This window comes from Schistocerca nitens, chromosome 1, assembly GCF_023898315.1.
Source record: "Schistocerca nitens isolate TAMUIC-IGC-003100 chromosome 1, iqSchNite1.1, whole genome shotgun sequence".
NCBI classification, from domain to species: Eukaryota; Metazoa; Arthropoda; class Insecta; order Orthoptera; family Acrididae; genus Schistocerca; species Schistocerca nitens.
The window spans coordinates 1,284,048,089-1,284,073,940 of NC_064614.1; the positions used below are offsets into that span (position 1 = coordinate 1,284,048,089).

Sequence of the window (25,852 nt, forward strand, 5' to 3'; positions counted from 1 at the left end):
GCACAGCACACCTGGGAACAAACAGCAGTCTCCCTCCAATGCCAAGCACTTAGGTAATTGGAGACAAATCTAAGTTGCTATTAGAAGGCAAGGATTGTCTCCATAGGAAGTGATCGTCCTGTGCTTCAGTATATGTCAGGGCAGTATCAAATGGTAGAGCACATTTCATCAATGTGTTCAGTCATATTATGTTTTGCAAAATCTTACACTGATGCTCAAACCTCCTTGAACAGATTCTTGGAGACAGAAGAATTAGATCATGTTGTAATGATGAGAAGAGCAGCAATGCAAAAACACACAAATATACATTCCACATGCAGGTCCATTGTTTGTCTTCTGTTTTGGGAAGAGATGAGTCAGTACTCAATTCTTTTCACACTGCAGCAAAATGCTTCTCTCAGACTGAATAGAAATTTGTGAGACAACCAAAGTTTAAAGAAAGCTATGCCGAGTTTATGAGGGAGTACAAAGACTTAGCAACCAGTAGTCATTACAGATGCCATTTTGTGTTACATGGTGCATAGTACTGTCTCTGAGGAAGGCAGATCGACTACTGACTGAGAGTAGTGTTTGATTTTTCTACCATATTGAACATGGATTAGTAACTAAACAGTTTGTTAATGACAGGACCAACCATTCAACAGGAATTGTAATCCATAATATTGTGTTTCTGAATGCACTGCATTGCCTTCACAGCAGTTATAGAGAAGACATATTGACAAGTTCTGGTAGCAGGTTAAGATCATGCTTACCAACAAATATTGTGGAATAGTGGTATGTGCAACACTTCAGGAATACCAACTGAAGACAGTCACATGACAAACGGCTTGTGCAACCTTTCTTGCAGAATGGTGTCTGTTACAACCAGCTCACAAAGAGAGTGACCACATTGAAGCAGCAAACATCATCACTAATTGTTTCTCTGTGGACAATCTTTTGTTGTGATTCAGTAGGGCCAGCAATCAAGCTCCAGCAAGATCTCACAAGGATATTTATGAAAGGTGGATCCTCACTATAGAAATGGTGCAGCAACAGTGTGACTACTCGAAAATATCCCCTCAGTGGCGCAAGAAACACAATTACCTCTACTGCTTGACAACAATGAGGATGTTAAAACTTTAGGTTTACTCTAGCATCCAGCATCTTGTGAACAGTGTCAAACCAGCCCCTGATGTCTACAGCTTCATAAAATGCACTGTATTGTTTGTCACTTCATCACATTTTTATTCATTTGGATTAATTAGGCCCATTGTGAGCACATGCAAGATATTTGACATTGACTATGGCAATGTAAGTTAATGTGGAATGAGCCCTTGCCTTTAGAATTGCACTCCTTGTGGCAGACACTATACAGTGTAATTTTTATGACAGACAGCAGCTGTGTTGATCATAGAGTCATTGCTGGAGGGACACCTGTCAGCATCAAGAAGTCAGTACAAGAACTGGCGGATTGTCAAAAGAATCATCATTTGATTCTGTTTCATGTACCAGATACCTATCTGAATATTACATAGCTACATAGTTACTTTTACATTACACTGCACAAGCTGTGATACATGAGCTTAAAAACATGAAGTCAGTTTTATTGAATTACTAAGCAACATGTGTGTGAAACTCTTGATACCCACAGACAATAAGACCTGTCTACGATTTAAAAACCAGTGAAGTATTTTAAGAAGATTTTAGGAAGTTTGTCCGGCCACAATTGTATGAAGAGGAGTGGCTCTTCTGTCATTTTAGAAAAGTACTTGGATGTGTAATTGCAATACATATAAATATTTTTGTAAACCGTAAGTGGAAATTGGCATGTTTAATGAATATTAACTGTCGTGACGTGCGCAGGCACACAATCACAACAGTTGACTACCGCAGCACAGTTAAGTGGCACCTGCAACTTACTGCCGGCACCTTCCGCCAGCCAGCACTACAGGCATTCCCGCCAAACATTCAATCAGCCGCCAACTAAGCATGTGCACGAGCCTTTTTCCGGCGCGGATGGTCACACTACGATATGACCATCTGCCAGTCAGGGATCACCAACGGCTGCCAATCATCACTCTGGAATCAGCGGAGGAAGACTGGAGCTGCTGGGTTAAATAGCCGCAAGAAAGGGAAACCGGCGTCCTTCAACCTGCCGCAGACTGCCACCTGGAATATACTTCAATGCAGCCAGAACATCCAGGTGCCACGTCTTTACTATGCCAGCCACCGACCCCAGACACTGCACCCCTGTACTTCCTTGTGATCTGCCAGAAAACATTGTGAGAAAACCCCAACAAAAGAATGTAAATTCAGTTCAGTTGCTAATATTTCGATTCAATAAGGTGGCATATTCTTTGGTTTGTTATACAATTTTGGTAGGAGAAGAAGCCTTTTGGTTTTGAAGAAAGTTTATCTTTCTGTAAAATTAAGTGGTGGCCTAGTTCCACCTAATAAAATTTTTTGTTCGCTCATGGGTTGTAATCTGTGTATATATAACACAAACTGTCATATAACCTATTACTTTGGTAACGTTATGTATTTCACAATGTGTATAGTATGTATGAATGACAGTGGCTACCATAAAGTTATTTTTAAGTTCAAATAAAGGATTTACACTTTTATATGCTTTCAGAGTTCTCTCTCTCTTGTGCATGAAATCTGGTGCAGGTGAATGAAGCATTTCTGCAGGGTGGGACAATAGCTACTTTATCGTGCTTCACTGTATCTGCTGATTTGAGTTGTTTATTCCATGCCGTCTCAATCTGGTTCAGTTATGTGCCATGCCCTTAGACCTGTGAGCACTGTGAGTACTGCCATTACATCAATAGAATGAAAATGAAGTTTATTGTCATTAAGATTCCATATACTATGTACAGCCTTTAGTTATTAAGGAGAGATTCTGTTCTAGATGAAGATGCAGTATGTCAGTATTCTTTGATAAACATTTTGGATTGTTCATAGAGAATTTAGACTTTAGGTAACATTTCAGTTACCAGTGCAGGAGAAGTTGCAAAGGTTGTGGGGTCAGGAAACCAACTGGAGTGCTGGACATAATGTTACTGAAGTTGTGGTAAATAGAATGAGCAGAAAGGAGTTTACTTCCTTAAGTAAGTTGGAAGTGTGCAGGGCAGCACACAAAATGAGGAAGTATTGTAATGGCTGAAATCTCTGGGCTGATTAAATTTGTGAAAAGAGGTCAGGAAGCAATGTGATGTGAATTATATGCTACAAAATCTAACTTTCTTGCTCCTGGTGAAACTCACATGTGCTCTGCCAGGCTCAGGGGTGCTGCCTGACTGTCCCCTCTCCTCCAGTATCGGGGCCCGCTCCTCTTGAAGAGGTCCTGATTGACAGAAAAAGAAATTTGCAGTTAATGCAACCAACATTTTACCTGCAAACATAAAGCAACCAAATAAAATAAGATCGTTTCAAAACAAAATGAAAGAGAATGGAATCATTTATGTCAGTCTTTTCAAATCCCTACTGATAAGTGAATGACCAGCATCTAATCTACTCAATTATGCACAAGAATCAACATTACTAACAAACTTCCAGAAAGCCAGAACTTTACTCCAGTTGGAGGCTGGCTATCTGAAGACCTTAAAGGCAAACAAACATTTACCATCAACATTTCAAAACATTACTGAACAAATTTTAAAATTTTAAATCCTGTAGTCATCCGCCTATTAAAACACGAAACCTTATGTTACAGAGTTAGCTCACTGTGCCAAGTTCTACAGTTACAAACAGTGAATAAGACGGTATTTGCAGCCTCACTCACTGCGGGCATATACTCACACTATATTAATCCAGTCTTTTGCAAAGAGAGAACATAGTGACTAGCAAAAAGCTTCACCCACAATTTCAAACTATCATGAATTTTTCTCAGGTATACCCAACACAAAGTTATAGGAAAAATGTTTATCGCTTACAAGATTTTTGCTGTTCACACAGTAAAATTGCCACACCAAACACATGCAATGTAACTCTCCTTTCTTTACTTACTGATGAGTAGATGCAGCCAGGAGAATGAGTGGCATATGGGTGGGGTATTTCTCAGCTGGATTCTTTGTAGAAGTGGGGCAGGAAGAAAAGCGGATGGTTATGACAACATGACGGAATAGGAGACACAATAGGATTGAGGTGCAAGTGGGTGATGTACCATCTGACTGCTGCCTTAAAATCCATCCTTACACCACACAACAGACGGCTGTCTGTTGCTGCCATGTTAAGAAGCCTGAAATCCAAACTCAATGCCTATGATCTTGCCTGTGTCAGCCACGGCATAGTTCCCATCCATGAGCCATGTGACACTGGACAACTTTCAAGCATTCCTCCAATGGTCAGCCTTTATAGGTCACTGCAGAGTGGAGCACCACCCAATCCAAGTTCCAGGCACGACTCCAATTATCTACTTTGGAGTGCTGTGACTATATTCCTAGCAGTGCAGCACACAATATTGGTATTTCAAGTGCAGCCTATACTGATGGCGCCTACAGCAGTGTTTGTCAGTTGTTACAAGACAGAGTGCAGGAATGTAAGCTTCAACAATAGTTCTCATATTAGTGCCAATCTTTTAGTGGATCAGAACAATGTCTACCTTGCCTTCACTGGAAAGCTGTTTCATTTGCTGCATGTTACCGTGTACAATGTGTGTGTTGCAATGAAGCTCTATTCTTCTCACCTATTCAGGAACATCTCTCTTCTTGTGCACTTTTCCTTACTTTTCTGTCTCTGAAAATTTATTTCCATTGTCTCATGTTCCATCAGGTAGCATTCCGATCTGTGTTCATGTGCTTCCACACCGAGCTTGATGGTTCTGCTCCATGTTTAAAAAACATTGCTTTTGTTTCCTTTGGGTTGCAGATGACTATACACTTTTGTTTTCTCATGTGCTGTGATTCTTTGCCTCATTCTTACCTGTTTTATCTTGTGCCTGTCTTGTGCCACTTCATCCCTTCATTCTGGTATCTTCCTGCCAGTGTCATTACACCACACAATCCCTCCTTCAAGATGTCCTGGCCTGATTGCTGTATTTTTCTTCCAGGTCTGCACCTCCTTGATGGCACTGCCATCTCCTCCATGGGAATAACAGTTTTCATATTTTTTGCTGCTGTTACAGTGACAACTTTACCCCTGAGTACAGCACACAACATTGGAATCTAGGACATCACCAGTGCACCTTGCAGTGCCCTACTTGCACCTTCATGAATGATTCTCTTTAGTGACAACATTACAGCCTGTCAGGACTATTTACACATTGCTTTTGCTAGGAAGCTGTTTCACTTGCTGAGTATTATGTTGTTCCTTCTGTGTTGCAATGGTATTCTAATGTTCATGGCTACCTGAGCACATTTCATTCTTGTGCACGGATCATCCAGAATTGGTGGTACATCGGACCATGAGTGTGGGTGGCAGGTTGGGCAAGGGAGTTCCTTGTTGAACTCCCTATAGAAGATGAGGCAGAATGAGAAACACAATGGTCAGGGAACAGACTGTAGAGAAAGGCTTAGTGGGAAAAATTTTATGAGCAAAGGCAATGGCATCCCACATAAATCAAGAGGACAAGATGTGTTATTGTATGTACATTATCTTTGGATACAGTATCTGTACATTTGTGAGGGCTAATCTAAAACTACAGTCAGGATTTTCACATGGTTTTCATTAATAGACACATCGGTTAGTTAGCAAGGTTGGTTTTTATAGCCTATTACTGCAGTGCCAGACATGTCCAGCCATTGATACTTAGTGTTAGCTGTGGTAGCTATGAGAAATGTAGGAACAGTTTTTGATGTAAAGAAATGGTCAGAATGTTAATTTTTCTGAACAGTCTACTTACAAGACACAGACATAAGTTCTCTTTCATAATAAGTCATCAGTGAACATATACATCCATGACTAGAAGTGTAGCAAATATTGTAGTGTAATACCTTCACTGACTTTGCCACCCACAAAGAAGGGAAATATAAGAAGCTCCTTCCACAAAACATACAGTGCTCGGTTCTGTAGAAATATAGCAGAAATATACATTTCTAACACCAACTGTCAGCCTGTGTGGTCAGATAGTACGCAAACTCAACAACACATCACAGTACCACACAGAAATTGGACATTCCTACAGATGCGTGCACTCAGAAACGAACATTCTGGCAGGTCCCTTAAGTCCAATGGTTCACAGAAGAGTTAAGGGAGCCTCTGAAAATGTTGGTACCAAATACTTCATAGGGTGGTGCTGAATTTATCAACTACAGCCTGTCAAACTAGATTCACACCCCAATATTTAATTTCATTTTCTCCCCTAAGAGGCTGTACAAAAATATTCTGTTTTGAAATTCAAATCATCCTCAATGAATGAAAAATGAGTACATAGAAAATATTTTTCATCCAAGAGCAAACTTCAAATGGAATACTCCCATTTCTAAATATTTTTGATGGGAGAATCATGAAAGTGAAGGAGTGAAATGACATGGAAGAGTGCTTGGTAGTGGAGACGTAATGTTTTCTGTTCATCTGTAGAATAGCCAACTTGCATTGGAGCTCTCATGTTACTTGATGTGATATTATTTCTTGGTCAAAGAGGCTTGGCAGTCAGAGGTTCCGCTCAGGAAATTGCAGATACAAACAAAGAAAATCTCTTGTGAATATTAGTACCCTTATTTCTACAATGATCCAATACATAAGCAAGGTCAGATACCAACAAGTGTCTGGAAAGAGTTTACATGTGCATTATCTGATATGCGATGCTCACAATGAATGCATTTCTAGTTGTCATGTGACTGGTGCCATATTGGAACAGAGAGAAAATAAAACATTTTTCTCAATTACTGTTGCTGCAACTCCAGATTCAAATCACACTGAACAAACAACATTCACCCTGCATTATATTTACTGTGATAAGGGTACTGATAAATGTCAAACACTTGACTGGTTTTTGGAATTTGTAGATTGTAATCAGGAAACAAGAGTAAAAATGTTAGATGGTAAAAATCTTGTAAAAACTGGGAAGACTGGAAATTTAGTAAAATTATTTCTTTCTCTTCCCAGGTATATTAAGATCCTTGTTACACTATGTTTTATTACCACAATACCACTCTGGCCATATCTGTATAAGTATCAAGTGCCTATTGTTTAGAGCGAGTTATCATGAAGCTTCACTGGTGAAAAAAGTATGACTAAAAAAATATGACTAAAAAAATAATTTTGTGACCTGATAAATCATTGATGACCCTACAACCCTTGCCACACGTCCACGTCATCAGACAAAACTATATTTATGCATTAGACCAGTAATTACACGCATAATTTGCAACAAAAGTATGACAACTCTGAACCACTGGTTCTTAGCAATAACTAATGTTATAAATAAATGTTTTGATGTTCCCTGAGAATATCATCTTTAGAAGCAACAGTAAAATTTTCCCTTATTTCCAATCAAAAGAAGCTGCAAAAGTGGACATCCCCACAGTTTGTTCTTTTTGTACAGAAGAAATTGGGGATTTTGCAGCTTCTCAGGAATCGCACATGAAAAAATGGCATATTAAAGGAGGGATACAAATCGTCATGCATAAACCGTTTGCAATTGTAAAGATGTGGTTAGTCTTTTAATAAGAAATTACATATACTCTTTATTTTATCCCAATGAGCACATTTTATCTCCAATATTCCTCAAACTGTCATGTTTCATGTCAAACCACCTTTAAAATAACAAGAAAATTGGGTTAGTATAACAATACCATGAAAATCAATTTTTAACTTATGCAAGCTTCCAGAGCCACACCAAGTATGTCACATTGTCAATAAAATTGGGTTGCTATATTTCTAGATAGCAGCCAGCCCTGTATCATGCTCCCTGGCAATCTGATGGCTGGGTTCAGTTTGAAAAACCCGATGTTTACTTTACCTGCCATTATCTTAGTGCAAACAATGACATTCACACGAGGCATGTCTTACAATATGCCAGTCCTCCTCGTTAATTTGTTCTCCCCTTATTGCACTTTCAAAAATGCTAAATGCAGAAGGATAATCATATATTTGACAGTTCTGTGTAATGTGTACAGCAGAGGAAGATTGCAGAGACAATGACCATTTGAATCAGTTCAACAATGCCACCTGTCATGAATCAGAATTGTGAGAAAATTATTTATGGACAGTGACATTCCTGAAGTGTACCTTTCTGTCCATGTTCCAGCATGAAAGCAATGGTTCATCTTAGGGATGAGATATGAAGGTGGCTTCACTCCAAACCCAATGTCCACTATTTCCATCTTCTCCAGTATCGACTATCGAGGAAGAATGGATGAAAGTTTCCCCACATGAGTTCAGATTAGATTAGATTAGATTAATACTAGTTCCATGGATCATGAATACGATATTTCGTAATGATGTGGAACGAGTCAAATTTTCCAATACATGACATAATTAGGTTAATTTAACATCATACTTGAGTTAATGTAACAACTTTATTTTTTTGTGTTTTTGTTTTTCTTTATTTTTTAATTTTATTTTTTATTTTTTTAATATTTTTGTTTTTTTTTCTTTTTTCTAATTTATATCTAAAAATTTCTCTATGGAGTAGAAGGAGTTGTCATTCAGAAATTCTTTTAATTTCTTCTTAAATACTTGTTGGTTATTTGTCAGACTTTTGATACTATTTGGTAAGTGACCAAAGACTTTAGTGCCAGTATAATTCACCCCTTTCTGTGCCAAAGTTAGATTTAATCTTGAATAGTGAAGATCATCCTTTCTCCTAGTATTGTAGTTATGCACACTGCTATTACTTTTGAATTGGGTTTGGTTGTTAATAACAAATTTCATAAGAGAGTATATATACTGAGAAGCTACTGTGAATATCCCTAGATCCTTAAATAAATGTCTGCAGGATGATCTTGGGTGGACTCCAGCTATTATTCTGATTACACACTTTTGTGCAATAAATACTTTATTCCTCAGTGATGAATTACCCCAAAATATGATGCCATATGAAAGCAATGAGTGAAAATAGGCGTAGTAAGCTAATTTACTAAGATGTTTATCACCAAAATTTGCAATGACCCTTATTGCATAAGTAGCTGAACTCAAACGTTTCAGCAGATCATCAATGTGTTTCTTCCAATTTAATCTCTCATCAATGGACACACCTAAAAATTTGGAATATTCTACCTTAGCTATATGCTTCTGATCAAGGCCTATATTTATTAATGGCATCATACCATTCACTGTACGGAACTGTATGTACTGTGTCTTATCAAAATTCAGTGAGAGTCTGTTTACAAGGAACCACTAAGTAATTTTCTGAAAGACAGTATTGACAATTTCATCAGTTAATTCTTGTTTGTCGGGTGTGATTACTATACTTTTATCATCAGCAAAGAGAACTAACTTTGCCTCTTCATGAATATAGAATGGCAAGTCATTAATATATAATAACAACAAAGGACCCAAGACTGACCCTTGTGGAACCCCATTCTTGATAGTTCCCCCAGTTTGAGGAATGTGCTGATATTTGCATATTATGAGAACTACTTATTTCAACTTTCTGCACTCTTCCAGTTAGGTATGAATTAAACCATTTGTGCACTGTCCCACTCATGCCACAATACTTTAGCTTGTCTAGCAGAATTTCATGATTTACACAGTCAAAAGCCTTTGAGAGATCACAAAAAATCCCAATGGGTTGTGTTCGGTTATTCAGATCATTCAAAATTTGACTGGTGAAAGCATATATGGCATTTTCTGTTGAAAAACCTTTCTGGAAAATAAAAGTGACATTTTGTTAGTACTTCATTTTTACAGATATGTGAAGCTACTCTTGAATACATTACTTTCTCAAAAATTTTGGATAAAGCTGTTAGAAGGGAGATTGGACGGTAATTGTTGACATCAGATCTATCCCCCCTTTTTATGCAAAGGTATAACAATAGCATATTTCAGTCTATCATGGAAAATGCCCTGTTCCAGAGAGCTATTACACAGGTGGCTGAGAATCTTACTTATCTGTTGAGAACAAGCTTTTAGTATTTTGCTGGAAATGCCATCAATTCCATGTGAGTTTTTGCTTTTAAGCAAGTTTATTATTTTCCTAATTTCAGAGGGAGAAGTGGGTGAGATTTCAATTGTATCAAATTGCATAGGTATGGCCTCTTCCATTAACAGCCTAGCATCTTCTAATGAACACCTGGATCCTACTATATCCACAACATTTAGAAAATGATTATTAAAAATATTTTCAACTTCTGACTTTTTGTTCGTAAAGTTTTCATTCAATTTGATGGTAATACTGTCTTCCTCTGCTCTTGGTTGACCTGTTTCTATTTTAATAATATTCCAAATTGTTTTAATTTTATTATCAGAGTTGCTGATTTCAGACATGATACACATACTCCTGGATTTTTTAATAACTTTTCTTAATATAACACAGTAGTTTTTGTCATGAAATAAATTATATTTTAAATTGGCATCAGGTTCACGGTACACCTCATCCCAGTCTAACTGCTGTAGGCTTTCCCTGAAATTTTCAATTGTTAAAGCGTTGACTGAACATACTACTTTGGAGGATTGTTTAGTATTGCTGAATTTAAAGGAGAAGTGTGGACACACCCCATCTTGAAGTCCACTAATAGGTGCCCAAACACATTTGATTCCAGAGTAGGAGTAGTAGAGTAGAGTAGAGTAGAAACACCAACCTCCAACTGTGGGCTCTTATTGTTACTCACCTGGTGTGTGTGTAGCTGGTGACCTGGAACTGGGGCCAGGCTCCGGCTCCAGATGACGCTGCCTGGTCTTACCCCCAGCACCTCCAGCTGTAAACACACAGAGGAAAACTTCTTTTAAAATCTATATCCACTGCTTCAATGATGTGTTCCTATTATACCTCCAATGACTGGCGTATAAGCATATTTTATCATACACAGAAGTGTAGTGAGCCTACAACTCATTTCAGCAGCCATTATTAAGAAAAAGAGACCCATGACCATTGCAAGTTTGTAAAACTAGGGAGGGAGGGAGGGAGGGAGGGAGGGAGGGAGGGAGGGAGGGAGGGAGGGAGGGAGGGAGGGAGGGAGGGAGGGAGGGAGGGAGGGAGGGAGGGAGGGAGGGAGGGAGGGAGGAGGGAGGGAGGGAGGGAGGGAGGGAGGGAGGGAGGGAGGGAGGGAGGGAGGGAGGGAGGGAGGGAGGAGGGAGGGAGGGAGGGAGGGAGGGAGGGAGGGAGGGAGGAGGGAGGGAGGGAGGGAGGGAGGGAGGGAGGGAGGGAGGGAGGGAGGGAGGGAGGGAGGGAGGGAGGGAGGGAGGGAGGGAGGGAGGGAGGGAGGGAGGGAGGGAGGGAGGGAGGGAGGGAGGGAGGGAGGGAGGGAGGGAGGGAGGGAGGGAGGGAGGGAGGGAGGGAGGGAGGGAGGGAGGGAGGGAGGGAGGGAGGGAGGGAGGGAGGGAGGGAGGGAGGGAGGGAGGGAGGAGGGAGGGAGGGAGGGAGGGAGGGAGGGAGGGAGGGAGGGAGGGAGGGAGGGAGGGAGGGAGGGAGGGAGGGAGGGAGGGAGGGAGGGAGGGAGGGAGGGAGGGAGGGAGGGAGGGAGGGAGGGAGGGAGGGAGGGAGGGAGGGAGGGAGGGAGGGAGGGAGGGAGGGAGGGAGGGAGGGAGGGAGGGAGGGAGGGAGGGAGGGAGGGAGGGAGGGAGGGAGGGAGGGAGGGAGGGAGGGAGGGAGGGAGGGAGGGAGGGAGGGAGGGAGGGAGGGAGGGAGGAGGGAGGGAGGGAGGGAGGGAGGGAGGGAGGGAGGGAGGGAGGGAGGGAGGGAGGGAGGGAGGAGGGAGGGAGGGAGGGAGGGAGGGAGGGAGGGAGGGAGGGAGGGAGGGAGGGAGGGAGGGAGGGAGGGAGGGAGGGAGGGAGGGAGGGAGGGAGGGAGGGAGGGAGGGAGGGAGGGAGGGAGGGAGGGAGGGAGGGAGGGACACACACACACATTTTATGAACTGTGCTTACACATGATACTCCCGAGGAATGATGCACAGAACTATGCCCTATTAACAATATACTTAAAAAAGTAATATTATTAATACAGTATGAAAATAGTGACCTTAAACAACATATCATACATAAATGTACAGATATTGTTCATTAGATTTATTTGTATTTTGTATGTGTTGAAATATGTCGAGGGACAATATGCACATTCAGCAGTGGACGCCTACTGCAGCGGCTGTGAGTGAGGTGAGGTGAGGTGAAACTAATACGGTACGTTATTTATAAAAATGTGACTTAGCAAAGACATTAATTATGTATTTTAAAGTAATTATTAAAAGGGTTTCAAGAAAGTATAGAAGATAAGGTAAAGAAGATAGTTTGTCATTTGACTAAATAGTTACACCACAACACATCTGACTGTAGTGTTAGGAGAAAAAAAGACATGAAACGGAAGCTGTGGTTGACAGAGGAGTGAGACAGGTGCTGGCGTCTTGCACAACTAAGAAGGTGAGCACAAAATGTGATATTAAGTGACCACAGGCTAAACTTATAGTAGTAGGCAAAACTCTAGGGGGGGGAACAGCAATATTAATGTGCTAATGGTAAACTGCAGGAATGTCTACAGAAAGGCCGCAGAACGGCTCTCATTAATAAATGGTCATAAAGCCCACATAGTACTAGGGACAGAAAGTTGGCTAAACTGGATGTAAACAGCAATGAAATTTTAAACTCAGATTGGAATGTATAATGCAGAGACAGGCTCGACAGTGAAGGGGGAGGTGTGTTTATAGTGATAAAAAGTACAAAAGTATCGAAGGAAATAGACGGAGATCCGAAATGTGAAATAATTTGGGTGAAGTTCACGGTTAAAGTGGGCTCAAACATGATAATTGGATGTCTCTACAGGCCCCCTGGCTCAGCAGCTGTTGTGGCAGAGCACCTGAAGGAAAATTTGGAAAATATTTTGAGTAGATTTCCTGACCATGTTGTAGTTCTGGGTAGAGATTTTAATTTGCTGGCTATAGACTGCGAGACTCAAATGTTTGTAACGGGTGGCAGGGACTAAGAATCCAGTGAAATTTTTTTACGTGCATTATGTGAGAACTACCTTGAGCAGTTAAACAGAGAACGTACTCGTGGCAATAACATATTAGACCTTCTGGTGACAAACAGCCCCGAACAATTTGAAACAGTTAATACAGAACAGGGAATCAGTGATCATAAAGTGATTACTGCATCAATGATGTCAGCCATTAATAGAAATATTAAAAAAGGTAGGAGGACTTTTCTGTTTAGCAAAAGTGACAAAAAGCAGATTTCAGAGTACTTGACAGCTCAATGCAAAAGTTTTGTCTCGAGTAGCGATAGTGTTGAGGATCAGTGGACAAAGTTCAAAACCATTGTACAGTATGCATTAGATGAGTATGTGCCAAGCGAGTCATAAGAGATGGAAAAGAACCACCATGGTACAACAACTGAGTTAGAAAATTGCTGCGGAAGCAAATTGAACTTCACAGCGAACATAAACATAGCCAAAGCCTTGCAGACAAACAAAAATTACACGTAGCGAAATGTAGTGTGAGGAGGGCTAAGCAAGAGGTGTTCAATGAATTCGAAAGTAAAGTTCTGTGTACTGACTTGGCAGAAAATCCTAAGAAATTTTGGTCTCATGTAAAAGCGATAGGTGGATCAAAACAAAATGTCCAGACACTCTGTAACCAAAATGGTACTGAAACAGAGGATGACAGACAAAAGGCCGAAATACTACATGTCTTTTTCCAAAGCTGTTTCACAGAGGAAGACTGCACTGTAGTTCCCTCTAGATTGTTGCACAGATGACAAAATGGTAGATATCAAAATAGTTTACAGAGGGATAGAGAAACAATTAAAATCGCTGAAAAGAGGAAAGGCTGCTGGACCTGATGGAAAACCAGTTCGATTTTACACCAAGTATGCAAAGGAACTTGCCCCCCCTTCTTGCAGCGGTGTACTGTAGGTCTCTAGAAGAGCATAGCGTTCCAAAGGAGTGGAGAAGGGCACAGATCACCCCCGTTTTCATGAAGGGACATCGAACGGATGTGCAGAACTATAGACCTATATCTCTAATGTCTATCAGTTGTAGATGTTTGTAACACGTGCTATGTTTGAGTATAATGACTTTTCTGGATACAAGAAATTTACTCTGTAGGAATCAGCATGGGTTTTGAAAAAGACCATCGTATGAAACCCAGCTCACGCTATTCATCCATGAGACTAGGAGGGCCATAGACACGGGTTCCCAGGTAGATGCCGTGTTTCTTGACTTCTGCAAGGTGTTCAACACAGTTCCCCACAGTCGTTTAATGAACAAAGAGCATATGCACTATCCGCCCAATTGTGTGATTGGATTGAAGAGTTCCTACATAACAGAATGCAGCATGTCATTCTCAATGGAGAGAGGTCTTCCGAAGTACGAGTGATTTCAGGTGTGCCGCAGGGGAGTGTTGTAGGAACGTTGCTATTCACAATATACACAAATGACCTTGTGGATAACATCGGAAGTTCACTGATACTTTTTGCAGATGATGCTGTAGTATATTGAGAGGTTGTAACAATGGAAAATTGTACTGAAATGCAGGAGGATCTGCAATGAATCGATGCATGGTGCAGGGAGTGGCAATTGAATCTCAATGTTGACAAGTGTAATGTGCTGTGAGTACATAGAAAGAAAGATCCTTTCTCATTTAGCTACAATATAGCAGGTCAGCAACTGCAAGCAGTTTATTCCATCAATTATCTGGGAGTAGGCATTAGGAGTGATTTAAAATGGAATGATCATATGAAGCTGTTCGTTGGTAAAGCAGATGCCAGACAGATTCATTGGAAGAATCCTAAGGAAATGCAATCTGAAAACAAAGGAAGTAGGTTACAGTACACTTGTGCGCCCACTGCTTGAATACTGCTCAGCAGTGTGGGATCCATACCACATAGGGTTGATAGAAGAGAGAGAGAGAAGATCCAACTGAGAGAAGTGCACTTTGTTACAGGATCATTTAGTAATCACGAAAGCGTTATGGAGATGACAGATAAACTCCAGTGGAAGACTTTGCAGGAGAGACTCTCAGTAGCTCGGTACGGGCTTTTGTTGAAGTTTGGAGAACTTACCTTCACCGAGGACTCTAGCAGTATATTGCTCCCTCCTACATATATCTCGCGAAGAGACCATGAGGATAAAATCAGAAAGATTAGAGCCCACACAGATGCATACTGATGATCTTTCTTTCCACAAACAATACGAGACTGCAATAGAAGGGAGAACCGATAGAGGTACTAGAGGTACCCTCCACCACACACCGTCAGGTGGCTTGTGGAGTATGGATGTAGATCTAGTCTGCCCACACCACCTGTCATAGCCAAGCACAGAAAATGTGGCAAACCTAGATAATTTATAGATATAGTGTCTGTTCTTTTGGTCACATATCCATAACAACAGACACCATACCTTTATAAATACACGTGCCTAATGGCATATTTGCCTTTCAGTCCAGATGCACGATGTTGTCTTATTTCACAGAAACACAATAGACCTGCAAGCAAAGTAGAACAACATACTGGTAACAACATGCTGTAGTGTCCATCATATGGAGATTTGGGGTAGATAGGAAACATGCTCTGACAGCCAGAGCAATTAAGGTGACCACTCATGTAAAGTGAGGAAACAGGAAGTCAACTATGTATATATACTGCTTTGCATTATTGTGTTTCCAGTCAGGAACTACTCATTTAAGGCAATGCGTTTGTAAGAAAACCCACATTGACACAGCTCCTTCAGTGATACTGAACATATTAAACAATAGGTTAACAACAAAGGGTGTAGGCATGTGTGCTAAAGGTACAAGTCCTTCTAGTGCTGTTTCTGGTGAAGGTTTTAAAGAACTAGGCCAATGATTAATAGATCTAGGTGCACATTCAGCACTTCATATGTACTGAATACATTAGCACAACACCACATATCAATGGTGTCTGCCATGTCTTGTGTTTGGAAACAAATCTGTTCCATTCATTAACAGTAGTTACTGTTAGCAACATAATGCATATCTTACTCTTCATCTTTGAGCTTGCATTCAGTACTGCTCAGTTCTGTCTCAGGATTGTTCTTCCACCCCTATTAGTTCTACATGAGCAGTGACACACACAGCTATGGATAACGTAGCTCACTTAGAATTGGCCGACATGTAGTTTTTGTATGGGTTCATTGAATGCTGTGGAATGATTACACTGTGCTGAACTATTCCCACAGCAAAAACCACCACACCACAGTTTCATCAATGTGTAGTGGCATTAACCTGTGTTTTGTGTTTTGATGTTTAAATATGCAAACTCTTCCATTTTTGCAAAAGTTTTTCATAGAAACCATTGTAATATGGGTAACAGACTAAATCAATTAAACTTACTGTGTGACAAGCTGCTGTAGACAGTGTGTTCCTTATACCAAAATACTTAGGGACCCCTGAACAATGTCTAGACGTTTGTCTGTGGAGTTCTGGTTCACTATTTGTACTTTCTTCAAGCCTGAATATTTTGTGACAATTGTTTTCCAGTTTTGTTAATTATTTCATGAAAGATACAATTTCAATATACTGTATATTTGTTACTAAGCAAAAAATACATGTGTCACAATTTAACCTTGAGAAACAACAACCTAGTCAGCTTTATAGGTCAGTTGTTCCTGACACTGAAGTAGTAATTATGTATACATTACTTATGTAGTTCAAAAGTCATTAATTACTTAAGATACTATTTCAAGTCACCACCTATCCCTGTACACTGTCACACTTTCCTAAAATTCTGATAACTTGCAGTCTGCAATTTTCTGCACATGGTGGCATCCTTAAGTCTCCAAAAGAATTTGGCTCTGAGCTAAAATTATGAAAGCTAAAGCTAAATCTTCGAGCTAAAATTATTAAAAATTTAAATTTTTTAGTTACTTAAAAATAGCAACTGTTGGAAATCAGGAATATTTTGTTGACTATCAAGAAAGAAGTGCCTTATGGTGTAAACCAAAGATATAAATCATTTAGTACATGAAAGAATAAGTCCTAAAACTCATCTGTTTACCACAACAACATCATTAACAACAACAACAAAAACAACAAAAACAACAAAGATAGCATGAAGGATGAGTCAGAGCATCCTTGGTGTTCTTCCAATCTTAAGTTCAGAAGGAAATTCTTCACAGGCACCTTGAATGTGAACTCATTACTAACATTTGGTAAACAGGAATAACTTTGAATTCTCTTAGACAAGCATGACATACAAATTTTAGCAGTACAAGAAACAGAATTTTTTGACAAAAATGTTACATAATCAAAGAAAACAACAAAATTTTTTGAGGAGAAACCAGCAATATGAATTATAAAAGGTATGCCAATAATTGGTACTGCATTCTATATTCATAAAAAGTTTGAATATGTGGCAATTTCAATCCCATTCAGAAAGACACACTTCTCACCGTGAAATGCAAAAATAAACAGTATAGTTTTTAATTGACACATTCCAATTAATGACGATAAGAAAAATATGAGAGAAGTAGCAGCATTTGATAACTTTTTAAAGACAAAATATCAAAATTTACATAGGCTCAAAAGAGACAATACAACATTTTAAGAAGAAATTAAAATAGGAAAATCAGGAAAATGGGAAGAATTATCCAAAGCAATCAATAGGGCAGTGAAGAATCTATTGGTACCACAAAAAAGAAGAAAGTCTGGTGAAATGTAACATGTGAAAAAGCAGTTGCAGAAACAAAATGGAAATGTTCTTGGAAGACTAAGCACTTTGATAAATTTGAAGGGCAAAGGAAAGAAACTGAAAGAATAATAAAGGGTGCTAAATGGTCTTTTGGGAAGTGTAAACTTCTTGACATACAAAACAGCTTTGTTAAAAATCACACCCAGAATTTCTATAGGATGTTTAAAAATCACCTAAAGGGCGGCCAAGCTTTAAGTATTTACTTCAGAGAATAAAATGGTAAAATAAGCAAAATAAGCAAATAACCTGTGAATTAATGAGAATGTATGGTACTTTCAACAAACTTGAACTCTGGAGAACGGAATTGTCAGCTATAATTTCCACATCTTCATGGAAAAACAGAAGCAAATCCACCACCTACAGCCAAGGAAATCTAAAAAAGGCAATAAATACCTTGAAAAACAACAAAGCCAGCAGAGAAAATTATAAAATGGTCTCAACCAAAAAAGATGAATTCAGACCGTATTTTAAGAAATATGGGAAACTGCAAAGATACCAAAAGGCTCTAAAGTGGCTCTTAACCATCCTGTGCACAAAAAAGGCAATAAGCATAATGTAAATAGCTCCAGAGATGTATCTCTACTGTCAGTGAGCAGGTAGAAGCAACACTTGATACCTACTTGTGAGAATATCAGAGTGGATTTAGAAAGGGCAGATCTTCCTCAGAACAGAATTTCAACATCAAGTCCATAATCTGCCACACACTTACAAACTGTAAGGGCACAGCTTTAACATTTATATATTTTAAAAATGCAATTAAATTTTTGGGACAAATGATAAATGGAGATACCATGTGGTATAACCATGAATGTGTACAACACAAGGTCTCTGTCTAACAATTTCAAAATAGAGCACTACAACCCAGTAGCAGAGCCAGGTGAAGGTTTAGTGTTGAATAACAAAATACACAAATTTTAAGTCATAGATAGAAGAATCATTTGAAACATGCTCACTGTGCTAAGAAATATGGAGGTGTAGATATTGGGAAGTAACAAATAACTAAATCACAACATAGAAAACATAGTTAAAATGCTACAGAAGAGGTGATCGCTATTTTTGGACACTTATATTGAATAAACAGCAGCAGGTTCACCAAATAGATTTTAAATATATTTGTAACAAGAAAGCAACAACAGCATGGATTCAAGAAGTTGGCAAAGATGTGCAAAGAAGCATAAGTATAAAGATGCAACATAAAGACAGTCTTAAGAAGAAATTGTTGCAAATGAAAGGATGCAAGGCAGGAGGGAGAAGAGAACAGGGTCATAATTGTCTGAGGAGATAAAAGGATACATAGTGAGAAGATGAAAGAAACCAGGAGGAAGAAGAAAGGAGAAGAACAAAGGCGGAAGCATTAAGACTGCATGTGGTCACTGGCAGACCCAAATGGAAAAAGAAAAGTGGGAGAATAATGTCCGCCAAATCATTAATATACATCCACAGCAAGGGCCACACACATCCCTAGAGCACATCTAAAGTTACTTCTACTATGTTCTGTGAAGCTCTAGGCTGTGTCTTACCTACCAATATACAAATTGTATTTCCTTTGTACATATCTTAATGGAAAAAAAAGATCAATATTTTATGATGCTGGTACACCATTAGACTGACAAGTTTTGGAACACAGAAGAGATACATCTTTAGTGCATCCTGTTAAATCTGTTATTGGTATATATGCAGCTGATACCAATAATGGTGAGCAAATTATTCATGCCTGAAGTCAGGCTTTCCATTCTTTGTGCTTTAATTGTTAGGGGCATTACACATGATCTAACATAAGTTCATATGCCTACAGTCCAAAGGTTACAGTGTGCTTTTCCACTATTTTAATAAATTACATTACCTTGTTCTCACATAATGTGGACATATTGTCTTCAGCAAATAGTCAATCTATGGATGTTATGTTGACACAACGCACTGCTAGGTTTTAATTTAAAATGGCTGAATGGGTAAAATGAGAACAGTGGTGTTCATGAATAAGTGGATTTAATGGTAAGAGATAAACATGACTTTAAAATGTTAATTGCCTTTTAGTTCCAGCCACAAAAAATTAAAAATATTAGGATGGTAACCAAGTTCATATAGTTTCTATTTGGCAGGTTGGTATTCTGATTGCTATGGGTGGCAGTATTTGCCCCATCTGCTTGCTTGATGTTGATTAGGATTTGAACAGCACTGACCATTCCTATCCTCTATCATTAATGATTACCAAAAATTTTGTATTTATGCCTAAGTAAGAGGAAAAATGGAAAGGAATGCTTGAGTCCAAACAAAGCAGAAACTCCCCATACAAAGACATGTGTGCAACCACAAAAGATAATGTTACGCATCTGGTGGAACAGAGATCATGTGGTGTTCCACAAATTTCTTCCCTGAGGTGTTATCTTCACTACTGACATTTATTGTCAACAACAGACCTCCTGCAGATGCAATCAAGAACAACAACCAGGAAGGCTACGTGAAGTGATGCTAGTCCACAATAACACCCACCAGCATTCTACTAGATTGACAAGAAACACTATACCAGAGTAGGGTTCAGAAGTCATTCTGTGCCCAACTTTTTCCATCTGATTTTTTTCACCTTTTCTGCTCTGTCAAATGACCTTCACTAAACTTCCTCTCAGGGTGAAAATACACTGTGAACATTGTTGCAAGAGTTCTTCACTACAAAACCATATTGTTTCTAGAGCTGCTAATTCAGAATGTTACCCCAGTATTTACAGACTGTAGTAATCAGTGAAGCAGATTATGTTACTGATTATGACTGAAGTCTCCATTATACATAACCTTCATGTTTATTACTGATCTTTAAGACAGTACTATAGTCTTATACATCAAGTTAGTGTGTTCCATTGGTCATGAAAGGGTTAACATGGAACAAGCAGTAAAAGGCTAAGCCTGGAATAACATTTGCCACTGTGTGTCCATCTGCAAATCAGATATATCGTCTTAGACCTTCAGGCCAACTGGGTGAGGACCTGTGTTGGGCAGATCAGGTGAGAAGTTCAGGATGGAGCTATTTGCAGGAAAGGTCAGGATAGGTGCTAGTGAGTACTGAGGCAAGGAGGATTGTGTAACTTAAGGATGAGTTAAGGGGAATTCCCATATGTTTAAATAAGGAAAGCTGGTATGGGAGTGGAGTCTCCAGGCCACAGGTTGTGAAGCTGCCAACAAGTCAGGCATCTTGTGCACAACAGCATGTTGTCACGGCGTAGTCAATTGCATGCTTGCTGTATGCGGATTGAGAGCAATTGTGGTTCCCAAATGGACCAGCCTATTTCAGACATCAGTCACGTGGAAAAATACTGGTTTGGGGGAGAGGAGAAGGATTAAAGGGACACTATTCTTCATTTCAAGACATGACAATGAGCTTTCAAATCACTGGCTATGAATGTGGTTGACTTTTTCCAGTCCCCAATAATATTGGAAATTTTCCTCTTCAAGAATCTCAGCTATGTTGAGTGACAGTTGTATACTTAAATATATTTATCTCAAGATGATGAGCTGAATATGTGCCATGACTACAGAATAAAGTGTGTGGGGTCTAAACATTGCTGCTTATCGTAGTGTGCCAATTGGCAATCATTACTTACCTTCATTGTGAGCTATTTTTAAATGTCAGTTCGATACTTAACAATTTGTCTTCTTTATCTTTGATCACATTCCCCTCGCAGTCTACCACAGAATACATTTTGAACACAGCTATCTGTTGTAGTTATGATGACACTGTCAATTATACACTATGAATTATGCACTAGATAATTAATATCCAGTGTCAAGTTTAAGCATAAAATTTTGAACAACTGTTTCACTAAACTAATTTAGCATACCACAAATAAAGGATTAAAGTCAAAGACAAAGACTAAAAAGAATGTACCACATAAGAAAACATTTACATGCTATTTTAATTGTATAATTAAGCTACTGAAGAAAGTGAAAATCTCACCTGCCAACAGCTCCTCAAGCCGTATCTTTTTAGGGAGCTGAAAAACAAAAATAATAATAATAACAATAACAATAACAATAACAATAATATATATGAACTGAATTTAAGTGTAAATCAAACGCCTTTGAACATGGCAGTAGTATGTCGTGTCACTGCAATGCTCATCTCTGTATTACTAAGATGGTAAATTAAAATAGTATTGGAGATAACAAATCAGGTGCAGATAGAAGTAGATAGATGTGAAAGTTTATTGAAGTGACATTTATGAAAACTGCATAATGATCCAAGTGAATAATCACAAAATATTTGAGTTTCAAGTGAGCTCAATTATGTGAATTCACTAGAGCTGCCAGCTGCCACATATAGCCACTGTCGCAGAGCAGACAAAGGTGGCCAGGAAATGCAGACCTCAGCTGCCAGATGTTTGAACGTTGGTGTAAGCATACTCCCAGTGACAAATACAGTATAGTTTGCAAAAATGAACACTACCTCAGCTATGACCTGGTGAAATAGTCCAAGAGATCATGAAAAGGGAAAGGAGTAACATACCATTATAAAATTACAGGTTGTCAGTCATGAGGTAGGAGGTAGGAGGTAGGAGATGATATGGCACATAATTGTCTCCATTGTATTTCAGGTTACTGATCACCAACAGATCCCTAACTTTTGAGGCTTGGTGGTTCTAGTCCCATTTAGCAGACATCACAAGACGTACGCCACACAGTGTAGCAGAGTTGTGGTAGCTTAGAACTGTAACTTCATATATGAATCCCTTTCTTTTTTATTGGCTTTGTGATGCTGAGAAGAAGCACTAAAGGTCACATAATCACTGAATCCCGATCATAGCAATGTTATCTTTTTGCAAATAATGTAATGACTGCATACCTATGCAACTGGAGGACACTGGCCTCAACAGGACGTTATTATTTTATAAGATTTGTCTATTTGTGGACAGACTGACTTGTTCCATAGTATTGCATCTTAGAATAATTCATCATCAGGGTTCATATGTTTGAATGTAACTTGCTATTACCTGTCCTGGAGCATGTTGATGATGTGGTCACGGATACTTAAGATAGAGGGCCATGCAACCCTTTCAGGTTGCTTCTTACTGATGCACGTAGACAGTCCAAGGTACAGTGTTGGTTCGGATCCAGAAAGTTATTTTCCCGCTATGTGAAAATATGTACTTTGTGTCTGTTAGCACACAGTCTGTTAGTCACCATACTACAGTCGTGAATTACTGCAGTTCAACTGGCTACAGCAGACTGCAAATGTGACAAACATAGCACTGTGGGCATCCAAATAGCTGTTGATGGCATTCATCTGTGGCCACTGGCATCAGTGAACCAGCCTCACTGCATTGTAGCTGTACACACAGAGAAGTGAGACTTACGTGTTTCATAGTGAACACTTAATACTGTGGATGGCGTTAAGGTGCTATGCAGAAATGTATGTCTAATTTACAAAGAAGATAGTGTATATGTCTTTGAGTTGACTATGTGAAAGTGGGATCGATGATATAGGCATCACAATGCAAAAGTATTGTGACAGCTTAACATGTATTCATATTGACACTGCAGAGAGGAACAGTGGGAGTGAGGAAACAGCACAGCAGTATGGGAGTTCCAACATCTCCAAAATTTTATATCCTGCAACGAAATGAACCACGTGTCCATGTGGATACACAGCTTATCCAGCAAATTACCATGAACAAGTGTGGTACTCAGTAGTCATGATTTAACATTAGGCAGTCCTTATGTGTAGTTAGAACTATTACAGTAGCTAATTAAACATTTATACAAAATCCAACTGCATTGTAATTTTGGATTCTGTGATGTGCAAAAGGGAAATCTTACATCACCTGGAGGAGATACAAAGTGTCAAAATGGAAGGCTTAAAATAGTCTGTAAGATCACTGTTCGATAGAGCTACAGACAATGCATCCATACTCCATTTTTGATACACTGTAGCATTTGATCAGGAAGATGCTAGAGCAGTTGATGTGGGCAATTTCGAAGCTTCTTTGTATTTTGGCCTGGTGTATCCTCTGTGATCATGACTAATACAGATGGAAGGTGATGTGACAGCAGCAGCACAATGTGACCAATGTGAACATGTCCAATAAACACAAAACTGCAAGTAAGAAATGCTTGTGGAGTAGTGACATGAGCAGGGGCATAATTGGACTGGGGCAGGCAAAGGGCTAGGGGTCTCAATGACATACACAATAAATAAAATGAGAAAAATTAAAATGGGAACAAAAAGTGGAGAAATAGATAAAAGCAACATATCTTAATCAGGTCCATGAATGTCCACAGTTTGCCGTGGGGTTACAGCAGTGGTAAGTCATTAATCCTCTGAATGGGAAGCATATCCATTTTGGTTGTAACAGCCTGTTTTGTTATGGTTTTAGGATGCAAAACTGCTACGGTCATTAGTGCCCAATCTGTGGCTTAGGAAAAGGTAAAGAACCAAACTGGATATCAGGAGCAATGAGAGTGGAAACTCCAAAATGTGGGTAAACTAAGAAACAGAAGGGAAACTTAGGAAACCACTATACAAGGGGGGTTGTTTGTCCCCAAAAAGAGCTTCAAATGGCTGTCATCTCACTGATACTAATAAACTCGAGATTGCAATCAGCTGAGCTCGTGTCATCTGCTAAAATGGAAGACATATCAGGTGACAGCTGTAGACGGGTGCATAACAGAGTAAAATAGGGGCACTCAAGTAAAAGGTGTTTCACCGTCCACAGTTGAGAGCAGTGGGGACAAAGCACGGGAGAACCACCACTTAACAGATGTCGATGGCTAAAAAGACAGTGCCCTATCCAGAGTCTAGTTAAAATTACCTTCTCCTGATGACGAGGTCTGGGGGAAGAGGTCCAAGCACAAGGAAGAGCTATCACGTCCCACAATTTATTATTGGGAACTGCAGACCAATGTGAGTGCCATGAAAGAGCAACACGATGACATAAAACTTTCTGTAGATCGGTTAAGAGAACCATGCGAACAGCAGGCTGAAGAAGAGAGACTGCAGCCTTGGCTACTATATGAGCCACTTCATTTCCATGGATACCAATGTGTCCTGGCATTCAGAGGAACACCACAGAGATGGCCCTCATGTGGAACAAGTGGAGATAGTCCTGAAACTGGTGGACCACAGGGTGGACAGGGTAGAGGGCTTGGGGTCTGAGGAGAGAGCCGAGTGAATCTGAGCATATAATACACTGTATCTGCTGATGGCGACAGATGTATTGGACAGCCTGGAGAACAGCGTAAAATTCCGTAGTTACAACTGAACACTGGTCGGGAAGCCTAAATTTATTAGGGGTGTCACCAACAATATTAGCACTCCCTACACCAAATGATGTTTTGGAGCCATCAGTGTAAATAAATGTGGCATTCTTCATTTGTACACATAGAGCAGCAAATGCCTGATGATAAACAAGAGAGGGAGGGGTACCTTCCTTGGGAAACTGACAAAGGTCACTGAGCAGGCAGGTCCGGGGCGAAGCCAAGGTGGTGCTCCACCCCTAATTGTCAACAAAGTTTTAGGGAAAGTGGAAGGGAAGTGAACATAGCAATTGACAGAAGCGGACTCCTGGTGGTAGTAGAGAGTAAGGGTGGCCTGCATACCCTAAATCCAAGAAGCTGCCAAAAACAAATGTCATGGGCCAGATTAGCAGTCATGGAAGGCAGATGGCTAGCATAATGACTCATTGTCAGAAGGGCAGCTCACCAATTGGACAGCAGAGGTTCAGCAGTCTCAGCATAAAGGCTTTCCACAGGGCTGGAGTAAAAAGCTCCAGATGCTCAGAGTAGAGACGCCGAAGAATAGACGTCCAAGCAGAGGAGTAAACTATGATTCTACAGACCAATTTCAAGTGTACTAGAGTGTACTAAGGTGCGATAGGGGCAGAGAAGGACCACTCAGACCGCTCCCCAGGAGGTACCATTCAGGACACAGTGGATGTTGAGAGATCACAGACTGCGAGCCGTAAGATAGGATATGTGGGAGGACCAGCTCAGTTTCCTGTCAAACGTAAGACCCAAGAATTAGCGACCTCCGCAAATGGTTTGTTGACAGGACCTAGATGTAGGGAAGGCCTGTACAATGGCAGAAATTGACAAACGGTCATACTGGGAGTAAAGCGGAAGCCGTTTTCGATGCTCCAAGAGTGGAGGC

General features: G+C 39.9%; 1 protein-coding gene across 1 annotated transcript in view; it reads right to left on the minus strand.

Annotated features, from left to right (window-relative positions):
* LOC126234133 (uncharacterized) overlaps positions 1-21,317 on the minus strand; it is an 89,938-nt gene extending 68,621 nt beyond the window's left edge. Inside the window, exons 1-3 of the mRNA XM_049942908.1 lie at positions 21,312-21,317; positions 10,695-10,781; positions 3,246-3,325 (exon numbers count right to left, since the gene is read on the minus strand). Coding sequence (XP_049798865.1) covers positions 3,246-3,325; positions 10,695-10,781; positions 21,312-21,317 — 173 coding nt within the window. The remainder of the gene's footprint in view (positions 1-3,245; positions 3,326-10,694; positions 10,782-21,311) is intronic.
* Between the last annotated feature and the right edge of the window lie 4,535 nt (positions 21,318-25,852).